Source organism: Sinohyriopsis cumingii, chromosome 1, assembly GCF_028554795.1.
Source record: "Sinohyriopsis cumingii isolate HCF-2022 chromosome 1, ASM2855479v2, whole genome shotgun sequence".
NCBI classification, from domain to species: domain Eukaryota; kingdom Metazoa; phylum Mollusca; class Bivalvia; order Unionida; family Unionidae; genus Sinohyriopsis; species Sinohyriopsis cumingii.
In genome coordinates this window covers 32,985,120-32,997,259 of record NC_142961.1, presented here as the reverse complement: position 1 = coordinate 32,997,259, position 12,140 = coordinate 32,985,120, and the positions used below count along the sequence as shown (strand labels likewise).

Genomic DNA, 12,140 nt, shown 5'->3' with positions numbered 1-12,140 from the left:
TCAACTTGGTTTGTGCAATTCTGAACAAAAAATGGTTCTGAATCTCTTTAACCCTCACAAAAGTTGTACATTTTAAGTGTACAAAATGTTAGACTTTTATGTGATAAGTGAAGGCAGAGCTCCACCAATGTTTCACATTTTACATGCATTAAATGTACAACTGCGATTTGTACTGAGATGATCACAGTACAATCATTCTGACTGGTTACCTTTAAATCAGAGTACTTTTCATAAATTTTTGTTACCATATCTCTACCATGTGAATGGATATTATCAAATAGCTCCAAATTAAATATAATTATACTCTGTCGACCATTGTTAATCATGTGCTAATGAAACGCCACAGAAATAAAATCAAACTGTTATTCAGGATATGATTGCAAAAGCACTATGTATGACACATTATAGGCCTGCCGCATTATAAAAATCAAGCTTTGTCAAATATGTCTTATTCATGCAGTGACCATTTTAAATTACATTTTTCTAAGCGATGTCAACTTTACTTAGGTGGCTACTCACTTCTGACCTACCACTTTGCTTTACATTCAAGTAAACAACAAAGTGTTCAAGTTTCCTCTCTGTAAAATAATTTACTTATTTTTGTGTACTAAAACAACATAGTGTCAAGATTGTACCTTTATGAATTTAGCCTTCTGCTGATAAAGTTGGTTTGTTTTACATATAATAAATGCTCTTTAGCCATTTTTATGGTTACATTTCTTTAATTAAACCAATATGGCTAATTACATTAGGCCAAATGTTCTTGAACATATTCATTTCATTAAACAAAATATCTTACAGAATACCCAGCTCTGGTATACCTGGGCTACCAGTGCTCTTCTACCACATAAAATGGTGCCCAACAGAGTCTGCAAAACTCAAACACTTGACTGAATATACTTCATTAAAAAAAAAGCATTACAGTAAGTAAAGTACAACTAAAGCAGCACGACTTTAAATTGTGTAACAGTAACAATATGAGCCAGAGGCAGCGTTACGAGTACTCGGGGCCTAGGGCCGACCATGACTGCGCGGGACCAGAGTATTGGTATCTCAATTGGTATGCTACTGCAAACACTGATTATGTCTAGACTAGATCAGCTGTTAATTGCGTTACGAAGTTGACTAAGTTGACTTCGCAACTCTGAGTGCATTACATGCGGCCTGTATCAGCGTTTCCAATTTACCGGAGAATATTACTTGACAAACTTGTAAGGATGACCTTAGGCCTGAAGTGTGGGGCCCCCTCAAGAGCAGGGCCTGGGACAGTTGCCCCACTTGCCACCCCCAAACGCCGTTCATGATACCACACTAATACTAAATAAAAACATACTGTATCTGATCAGTGTGACCACGATAAATGCTTGTCTGTATAGAAAAATGAATATATTTAATATATTTGGGATTGAGCATTTCATTGGGGGACAAGGGGGACATACTATTTTCAAGTTTAATGGGGGCTTTACCAGTAATGCAGCAGTAAATACCGTAACACCTCTTACCAGCAAGGGTATTAATACTTTATCAATACAAACCAACTGTGCAAAACTGAGTGTGCTGGCTTTCAATCTATCCATTTCATGGCTAAAATCATCCTGATAAGCATGGGTCAATTAACAGTCCATAATTAAGATTAAGATAATGAATAATAAAAAAGGGAACTAATCATCAATTAAGTATGTTGAATATATTTTGGTTGTCTCAGTGTTACGTACAAGATCTGCTTTTTCAATGGACACATTACACTCCAGAATTGAGGCACATGGTGGACCTGTTTACTGCAGTATTTTTTCAGTGGTATGTACCATGGTACTTTTTCACTGTACAGGTACTTCTGTAGTTTCAGTCAGTAAGGACTATTCAGGAATTCCTGAGTAATTTTGTTATGAATGTAGTGAATATAACAGCATGTTTTCATTTTACAGGACAGAAAAATTAAAAATTATTTTTTACCAAACTTATATTTTGTGTTTGTGTGTGTGTGATCTGGATTTTTAATGTAGCTTTAACAATTTTTCAGTCATATCGCTACGATGTCTGCAGTGTGACAGTTTATAGCAATGTCTAGCACTGGGGTATCATGATGCAGACATGTAGCATCATGTCCCATGTTATATTTTGTAATAAATTAATTCTCAATATTAAAAATATAATTAATATTTATGATCATTTAATTGAATGCTGGACATGTGTCACCTATGCCAATGTGGTGGTCAAATGGAATGTTGTGAAAGATATTTAAGCATGTTCAAAATTGTTTGAAAAATGTCATTTTTAAAGTTATTTACTACTGTATGCTAAACACTTTTATTCCTTTGCATGACTGCAAATCATCCGAAGATTGTTTTTTGTTTGAATTTACATAATTTCTCAAGTCCACTAAATTATTTTGTCATTTTGGTTAAGTCAGTGTATATTTACCAGCCATTTCTGATAAATATTTTGCCTGGGTGTTGACATCCCACTCAAAGTTTCCCTGTCTATTACTTCTTAATGCTGAGCACTAAGTAAGTTAGCTGCTGGTACCATTGTTATAAGTCTCTGTTATGACTCAGCTGGGGTTTGAGCCCACCACCTCCTGCATCCGAGGTGGACCCTCTGACCACATAGGCCACTGAAGCGGTCATTATAAATGCAATCAAATCCAACTTAAAAACTGCCACTGTACACAAACTTGCCAATAATCATTAATACAGGTGGCTTAAAAATAGTGTAATTCAAGGCAATGATGTGGAATAACTTTTGTTCTTGACACAAATCTAGCATATCTTTGTTTTACTTATAACTTAAATCTAATTGGGTTGTTCCACTTTGCAAACCTTACCTAATTTAAATTAGCCTTACTGGCTCCCCCACAGCAGTCCTCAAAGCCATAACACATCACCCTAGCTTTTGTCACCCAATTATGTAATATGAGACATGATGGTTGTTTACACCTGACCACTATACCTTTAAATTGCTTCTATGACAGTACAAAGTGCCCAAGGGGTAGTTTTAAAGGAGCTCTAAGCAGGAGCAGGACTGTTTGCCGTTTATACGTGTTACATGTTATAGTCATATATTGTTGTGATGTTATTTTGTTTATCCGAAAATTACTGAAAATCGTTTTTGGAAACAAGACCCTATCGGGGGTACTGGAGTAGAAAATCGTGTTTTTAGCGTGACACGCCGTGTCGGGAGTATGGGAGTAGAAACCCGTGTTTTTAACGTGACATGCCAAGTTATCCAACTTACACGATTATGTGAAATATTTTTCAAAATTTAGTCTCTAGTCCCGTGGTTGACTGAACCCAGAGAATACGACAGACTTGATTTGCATAATACTTGAATGAATCTCTTTTAAAAAAATATATTGGTTTAGCTGCGAAAATTGTTACTTCATTATTCAAGTCTGCCTGTCATTGGAAACTTGGACTATCTAAAGTTAATGCTATAGGACGGATGCAGCCCATTTTCACTACTCTAAGACTTCTCACCATGTTTTGGTACAAGAAAGTGGTGCTTTTTGCTAATAATTAGCGTCAATTAGTCTTACCCATTCGATCAAACTATCACACAATTGCTCCCGATCCATAATATGCGAGAAAATTTACGCCCCAAACATGGGCAATTTTCAACTAAGACGAATGGAGAAGGGGAGGTAAATATTGAATAACTTAAAAGCGGAAGTTATCAAGGAAGTTGCTTATTACGCAGATTCGTATACACGTATTAAACAGTCATGCATCTGATACCGTAATCCGGAAATTAAAACATTCATGTTGTTCCATTGAATTCGAACTGTGAAACCCTCCAAATTCTTCCGCACGTTTGTATCTATCTGTTACGCTATCCCCTCCCAATCCATGCGAGTGGCAGTGGTGATATAAGTATCTTTCATTCTTTTATCATTATTCGAAGACCACGTACTTTACAACAACAAAAAAAGTGTAATAAAAGCCATTTTTTATATCATATTTTGAAATCTTTAATTTCATTGTTTTCCTTCAAGTGACATCTTGTTTCGGTTACAAGTGTCATTATTACTATCTAAACTTGACTTTTGGCTCGATTGTGTACGGATCGGCTTGTAAATCGTACCTGCAGATACCAGATTCAATACATGCATGTATACAAACAGGAATTTAGATTTTGTCTGGGTGCATTTAGAACTTTTCCTTCTGAAAACCTCATTGATTAGACAAATGAAACATGAATTTATCTCTGCCTTGATAACAATGTCTTATAAGTTTTCAATGAAGATCTCAAACTTGGACAGAACGAATGTTACGTTTGTAAAACTCTCTTCCGTCTAAACTATAGGGCGTGTGTGTTAAATGATATCAATAAATAAAAATAATAATCAAAGAATACTTCAAAGTACTCACATTTTTATTTCAGTGTCTATTGAGGACAATACCAATATGTATGGACTCGACAAGTTCCAAAGAAACCAACACCCACCCACCCAGTTAGACAATTGTATGATTGTGACCCCAGCAATCATATACCAAATAAAAAAATTAATTAACTTCGTAGCATGTGATTCGCAACATTCAGTCTATGTGACTAAGTCTCTGGAATGCCAAATAGAAAAAAAAGTTTATAAAATTTCTAGAAATTTAACACCGCTTCCGTGTTGAATGATTTAGCAAAAAATACCTCTTCAGGGAATAATGAAGCATTTTACAAGAGATTTTAGAACAAGACGCAAACAAAGCAAACATAATAAAAAATCCAATGAAAGAACGTGACTGTTTAGGTATGAAAGGAACTTTTTGTTTCGATATAGACGAACCAACATCATTTTGTCTCAATGAACGTTTCGTTAAGAGCCAGCCACAGTAGTGAAGTGGGGCGATTCAGCCTCAATGGGACTTATCATTAAAAACAGGGTCCCGGCGATTTAGCCTCTATGTAAATTTAACATGGGGAAAACTAGCCCGGCGATTTAGCCTCATGGGGAATTGAACATGGGGAAAACTAGCCCGGCACTTTGGCCTCAAGGGGAATTGAACATGGGAGATACAGGCCCGGCACTTTGGCCTCAAGGGAAATTGAACATGAGAGATACAGGCCCGGCACTTTGGGTCTCTATTTTTTTTTTAAAAAAGGGGTAGGCAATGAAAGTCAAGGTCTTTTCGAGACCTATGAGTGGCCCTGAAAAGGGCCTTTGGTTTCATGTTAATATACCCTTAATATGAACATAAAGGGCATCTGTGAGATCTTCTTCTCAAGCTGCACCTGACTGCAGGGCCATATACTAGTACTCTCTTTAGGCATCCTTGCCTCTCCACATATATTCTTCTTATCCACAGGATGGTGTCTATTGGTATGTCCATCCGGAACATCATGGAAGACACAAGAGTTGATGATTGCACGTCTGTCCAGATGTTGGGGGTGCCGAGAACAGGTGAAGGAAGGCAGTGAACTGCGCTTATTTATAGGGAGAGGAAGGATTGAAACGGATTGACTTCATTGACCAATCCAAACACGCGTTACAAAATTCAGTCAGCCCACGTCCAATCCGAAGAGAGCAGTCTGTGACGTCACATTCCCTATATAGATTCGCTACCGCCTGTGTGCACTCAATCCATGCGACAGTTTTTTCAACATGACGGAAACTCAGAAAACGATAAATTGGGGTGCACCAACCGTGGAGACTACCGAAGGGAACCCGGACTTACTTTCAGAAGAGGTAAATTGGGATTTTGTGGATTTTCTTACCTCGCAAGAATTTGTTCCGGAACCTTCGCCACATTCTCCTTCATTACCGCACGTGGAGAATTTTAGACAGAGACAGAAAGAAGAATTGGAGAAATTTATACAACAGCAAAAGGAAGCGGAACAAGCTTTTCTCCTACAGCAACAGCAGCAAGATAAGAGGTGAGAAAAAAAACAACAACAACAAGAAGCTGCAGCAAAGAAACAAGGGTGTGTCAAAATGAAACGGCCACGGTACTGTTAGACATTTTAGCGTAGTTAAGAAGTCTGAAACAAATGTATCAGACTCCTTTATTACGACCGAAGAGAATACGACCTTCCCGAGCTAAACACTCCAACTCTGTGACTAAGCCTACCGTACCACCCTTAGTGATTTCAACCAAATCATCATCATCATCATCATCATCAACATTACGCAGTCCAGAAGTAGGCCTTGGACGTGGCAAAGGCTTAAGGCAGTTAAAGCTGATTGTTTAAACTCACCCATACACCAAAAAAAAGGGCCACCCATGTCTCTCGAAAAGAGATAGTCTTTCAATTGACAACATCCATTCAAACTCAAAGAAAAACATTTTACCCCTATAGTACGTGTCTGTGTATGAGTGCGTGAGTGTAGGTTCTTATTTTAAAATCAAAACCCAAAGACACTTACCTTATTATACCTAATTTATTCTTTTATAAATATTTACAATCCAATTCACAAGTCACATCATAACACTTTAAAAAGTTCACAGACTTCTTTTGTCTCATTGTTCACTCTCTCTGTCTTTTAAATTTCTTCATAGTCACAGTCTTTTCCTCCTCTTCATCCTCACTTTCTTCTCTTCTTCTCCTGTTTCTTTTACTTCACCTGTCTGCTTTCTTCCTCTTCTTCTTCTTCCTCTTCTTCTTTCTCTTCAGAATCCCTCTCTTCTTCTTTCTCTTCAGAATCCCTCTCTTCTTCTAACTCCTCTTGTTTCTTAGAACAATCTGGAGACCAATGTCCTTTTTCTTGACAATAATAACAGGTATCTTGAATTTTGTCTCTTCTAGCCCCTTTTTTTCTTTTTTGATGGTCTGGACACTCTGAAGACCAATGCCCTTTCTTCTGACAGATATAGCAAGTATCTTGACTTTTATCTCGAAAGGAAGGAGAGTAGTCCGACGACTGGTCTGAAGAAAATTTTTTAATGACCCCTCGCAACGCTCTGATGAAACGTTCAATCTGGGTAGTCTCTTCCATCGTTGTGCTCGGTTTGAGAGTGAAATGAATAGTGGAAGGACAAGACACATACCCTTTATATACGCTGGTCTGCCATGACTATAAAGTAGCCCATGGTGTTTAAACTTTAGTCATTTAACTTTTTGCTATCAAGATGAAACGATCCAGTTCATTTGAGAAGAAAGAAGAAGAAGAAAGTAAGAGGCAGAAACGTGATCTATCGCCTCGTACCAGGGCTGAAGTCTTGGCACAAATTCATACCAGTGATTTTGAAGAGGACATGAGTGAACCAGAATCCAAACCCAGAGAGTTTTCCTCTAAACAAAGTTCACCACCCTTAGTTAACCCTGAAAAGTACTATTCCATTCAAGAGACGGAAAAGCGTCCCTCTAGAAAATTTAGAACCACGGCTTACAAATACACGGTGAAGTTTAAAGATTTCAAGTCCGAAGTACCGTTAGAGAAAGCAGAAGGGTTCATCACCGAGATGTGGGATTCTTTGCTCACCACACTCAAGCGACAATGTCAACCCAAAGAAGACGATCGCTTGAGACTTTCCATACAACACGACGGCTTGAAATCCCCTGTTTGGATCGAGTTTAGCAGCCCTGCAGAATTGACCGCTTCCAAAGTCATGGACAAGATTCAATACGTACAACAATCCAACGACCAGTTTGACATCACCGATGGAAAAGCCACACTGGACGTGACCTACGTTTCTTCTCCTCAAGGGACCGCACAGCACAAAAAGGTCTTATTGGTGAACGGTCTTCGCAGCACCAAAAAGAGTCTCGTCCAAATTAACAACCCTCAAGACCAGATGTGCTAAGCCCGAGCCATCGTGGTGGGACGAACCTATGTCAACAAGAACGACACGGCAGAATGGAAAAGAGCCTGGAAAACTATTCGACAATCTGACCGAGCCAAACAACGAAACGAAGCAGAACTCCTGTTACAACAAGCTGGCCTGTCCAAAGACACACCCTGTGGCATTCCTGAGATGCAAAAATTGCAAGATGTCCTAGCTCCACTCTACACCTTGAAAGTGCACCCTCAATAAGTGCGCCGGCCTCTGTTGTTTCGAGGCCAAGATTTTAAGGATGGAAAATACATTCACCTTTATCATCACGATGAACATTTCGATGCCATTACCAGTATAACTGCATTCCTGGAATACAGTTATTACTGTGAGAAATGTGACTATGGCTATAAAAATCGAGAACAACACAAACATTGTGGATCGAAATGCTCAGGATGTTTGACCTCTCAACCCTGTCTGGACGAAGGACAAGAACGAGTGCATTGTCCAGCTTGTCAGCGCACGTTTGTCAGTCCTACCTGTTACCAACAACATTTGAAAACACAAGGTTCACAAAAGAAATGTGCTTGTCAGCTCCTGAGATTGTGCCCTACGTGTGGACAAGTTCTATGTACCAACAATGCCAAGGCACACGTATGTCGAGGAAAGAAAAAATGTCACATTTGTCACCACATCGTGGACTTGGAACACCAATGCTACGTGCAAAAATACCAACCACAACTAGAGAAAGAGGATGGTCACAAAAAGAAAGGCAATTTCATCTTTTTCGATTTTGAATGCATCAAGAGACCGTCATTCACATTCCTAATTTCTGCGTGGCTCATCGAGCGTGCGAGAAATGCATTCAAGAACTTATTTTCAGTCATTTCCCTCACTGCAGTAAGATTCCTGGAGGACGTGAAAAAATCTTTCGAGGACCGAACACGCTAGCCGATTTCGCTTGATGGGTCTTAGACCCCATCGACAAGACGTGGAGCCAAGAGGGCATCGAACGTTATGGAGATTGTCATCGTCATGCCACGGTGATGGCTCACAATTTCTCCGGATACGATGGACAGTTTCTTCTCAGATACTACACAGAACATGGCACCGAACGTCCTAAAGTGACTTTGAACGGAGCCAAAATCATTTTCATGCAAGTGGGACAAGTGCAGTTTAAAGATTCGATGAGCTATTTGGCCATGCCTTTGAGTCGAATGCCTAAAACGTTTGGAATGACAGAAATGGCTAAATGGTACTTTCCACACTTTTTCAATACGGAAGCCAATCAACACGCCGTTCTACCCCATTTGCCTGAGGCTCAGTATTACGACCCCGACAACATGCGTACCGAACAACGAGAAGCTTTCTACGCTTGGTACCAGGCTCACGCCTCAGGACCTTTTGACTTTCAGGAAGAAATTCTAAAGTATTGTCGTTCAGACGTGGACATTTTACGGCGTTGCTGTGGAACATTTCAGAACTGTTCATGGAACACGGAGGGGTCGATCCTTTAAAAGAAGCTTGCACCATTGCCAAAGCGTGTTCCTTAGTGTACCGGCAACGATTCATGCCTGAACACACCGTTGCTGTCATCAGTCCTCAAACGACCAACTATGTCAAACGTCAATACTCGGTCAAACCCTACGCTAGTTACATTACTTGTGCGACAAGGAAGACAAATGGATTCAGCATGTCCGCAACGGAGGAGGCGAAAAGACCATCGGAACGCATTCGGTCGATGGCTGGGACTTAGAAAACCCCAAGATCGTGTACGAGTTTAACGGTTGCTTATTTCACGGATGTCCTGTCTGTTACCCTGACCGTGGCACTAAAAATCAGTTTTTACAACGGACCATGGAAGACTTGTACCAGGACACTTGTCAGCGACGTCTAAAGTTAGAACAGGAAGGATACCAAGTGTTGGAAATGTGGGAACACGAGTACGATCACCGTTTGAAAACCGATCCCGAGTTTAAACTCATCGTGGAATGTTACCAGTTCATTGACCACCTGAACCCGAGGGATAGCTTGTACGGAGGAAGGACCAATGCCACCTGTTTGCTGTACCAAGCCGACGAAGAGAAAGGAGAAGAAATCAAATACTTGGACGTGTGTTCGCTGTATCCCTACGTGTGCAAATAGTGTCGCTTTCCTGCAGGGCGCCCACAATTGTTGACGGAACACATCGAGCCGAAAAACATTCGACAATACGAAGGCTTGATCAAGTGCAAAGTTTTGTCTCCCACCGACTTGTACCATCCCGTCTTACCTCACCATTGTCAAGACAAACTGATGTTTCCTTTGTGCCGTACTTGTGCCGAAACGTGTAACCAAGACCAGCCTTGTCATCACACCCAGGAAGAACGTGCCTTGATTGGGACGTGGGTCAGCGTAGAATTGTTCAAAGCTCTGGACATGGGATATCAACTGTTAGAAGTGTACGAAATTTGCCACTTTCCCAAGACACAACAATACCACAAGGGTGACCCCACGCAGAAAGGCATTTTCGCCGACTACGTGGATGCCTTTTTGAAACTAAAGCAAGAAGCCAGTGGCTATCCTTCCTGGTGTCACACTCCCGAAGACCAAAAGACATTCAAAGAGAAATACTGGACACAAGAATGCATCACTTTAGACCACATCGAGAAAAACGAAGGCAGGCGATCGTTTGCCAAAGTGATGTTAAATTGCTTGTGGGGTAAAATGGCACAACGTCCGTGTTTACCAAGACGGAATATTTGACAGAACCTTCCCGCTACTTTCAGATGATTCACGACAAAACCAAATACATGAAACACGTGAACGTCGTTCGCGAGGATTTGATCTTAGTCAATTACGAAGAAGATCTGGACTTTGTAGAAGCCGACCCCTTTGGAAATGTCATCATTGCGGCTTACGTAACAGCTCATACTCGCTTAAAACTGTACGAAGCTTTAGAACTGTTAGGGGAACGTGTCCTGTACTTTGACATCGACAGTTGCATTTACATCCATCACCCGAGTCAACAGCACCATGACATCGAAGGAGACCGTTTAGGAGCCTGGACAGACGAGCACCCCGACGACAAGATTCTAAGTTTCGCCAGTGGCGGTCCTAGACATTACGGCTACCAATACCGGGACATCCAGGGAGAAGTGCACACGAAGTGTAAAGTGAAAGGATTGACTCTGAATTATTGTACCAGTCGAGTGGTGAAATTTGGCGTATTGAAAGAAGCCTTACACTCTGTAAAAGATGACCACTTTAAAGTGACCACCTATCAACCGAACAAGATTGTACGTTTACCCACTCACCACATCGTCAGTCGATCCTTGGAAAAAGTCTATCAAATCGTGTAACAGAAGCAAGTGCGTCTTCCCAACAACTTTACTTTGCCGTATGGACATGTCGGTATAAAACATTGGTTGTAAGAGGATAGGCACCCACCAGAAGCATGACTTCGCCACAGCAAGAATCGAGTGAGAAACCCGATGAGAACTCCAAGTTCAAACCCTACCATTTTCCAGTCTTCTTACCTGACTATTGTGACTGTGCCCGTCGATTGGACACGTTTCAAAAATGGCCTACGGATAGGGAAGGACTGCCTATTTCGCATGTTTTAGCTAGAACAGGATTTGTCTACTTGGGACCTGAGTCAGGACTGGGATACGAAGTACAGTGTTTCGCTTGCGGACTAAAGTTACGAATGGATCTATATATCTATAAAGATTCAGCTATTCTGGTAACATACTCGATGGTCTCCGCACTGCCCTTACCTTTCTATGGCCTTTCCACCCATTACACTACGGTACAATTATGACGGTACCTTAGAGACGGTTCCTTCCAAAACTAGACATAAAAAAGGAACGATGTACAAACTTGAGACTGCATTGCGACTAGTAAAAAAAGGGGATATGGTCAAGATCGATAGTTCATTGTGACTACCATGACCAAGTGAACAAGATGAATACTTTCAGAGAAACACAAAACAAGTTCAGACAGGCACAATTCAAGTTTGGGGCTTCTGAAGTGGAATGCGATTGTGAGCCTTGTGATGGGAACGATGCTGTACGCTGTGACCTTAGCGATGCCGTAAAGCATTATGGGAACTTTGTTCTCACTACCCCTATCATGGAAAGTGATGCTGCGCGTGTCAAACCTAAGGGATGCAAAAGCGATGCCGCTTGTCCTTTTGGACACTTTACTGGGTTTCGTTTTAAATGTGGATGTCAACCTTCACGTCTACCCTCCTACGGATGTCATCCAGCCCTGAGCAAACTCCTGTCCATGTCACCCAACCCTCATCGAAACGAACCTGTGAAAGACGAATATTCGTTCCCTGTGTGTTTGTCGGAATACTGCGACTTTGAAAATCGTCTTCAATCGTTCAAAGGAAAATGGCCTCAGTATCTGAGAGTACCGACCCCCGAAGAATTAGCCAGAGCCGGATTTTTC

The 12,140-nt window shown here is 40.8% G+C and overlaps 1 protein-coding gene across 2 annotated transcripts in view; it reads right to left on the bottom strand.

The window, feature by feature from the left end:
* LOC149806668 (protein Hook homolog 3-like) overlaps positions 1 to 3,638 on the bottom strand; it is a 126,203-nt gene extending 122,565 nt beyond the window's left edge. For both annotated transcript variants that reach the window (XM_089956311.1, XM_089956321.1), the window contains exon 1: positions 3,536 to 3,638. In XM_089956311.1, the coding sequence (XP_089812437.1) occupies positions 3,536 to 3,574 (39 nt within the window). In that variant the 5' untranslated portion in view covers positions 3,575 to 3,638. The remainder of the gene's footprint in view (positions 1 to 3,535) is intronic.
* Positions 3,639 to 12,140: the final 8,502 nt, after the last annotated feature.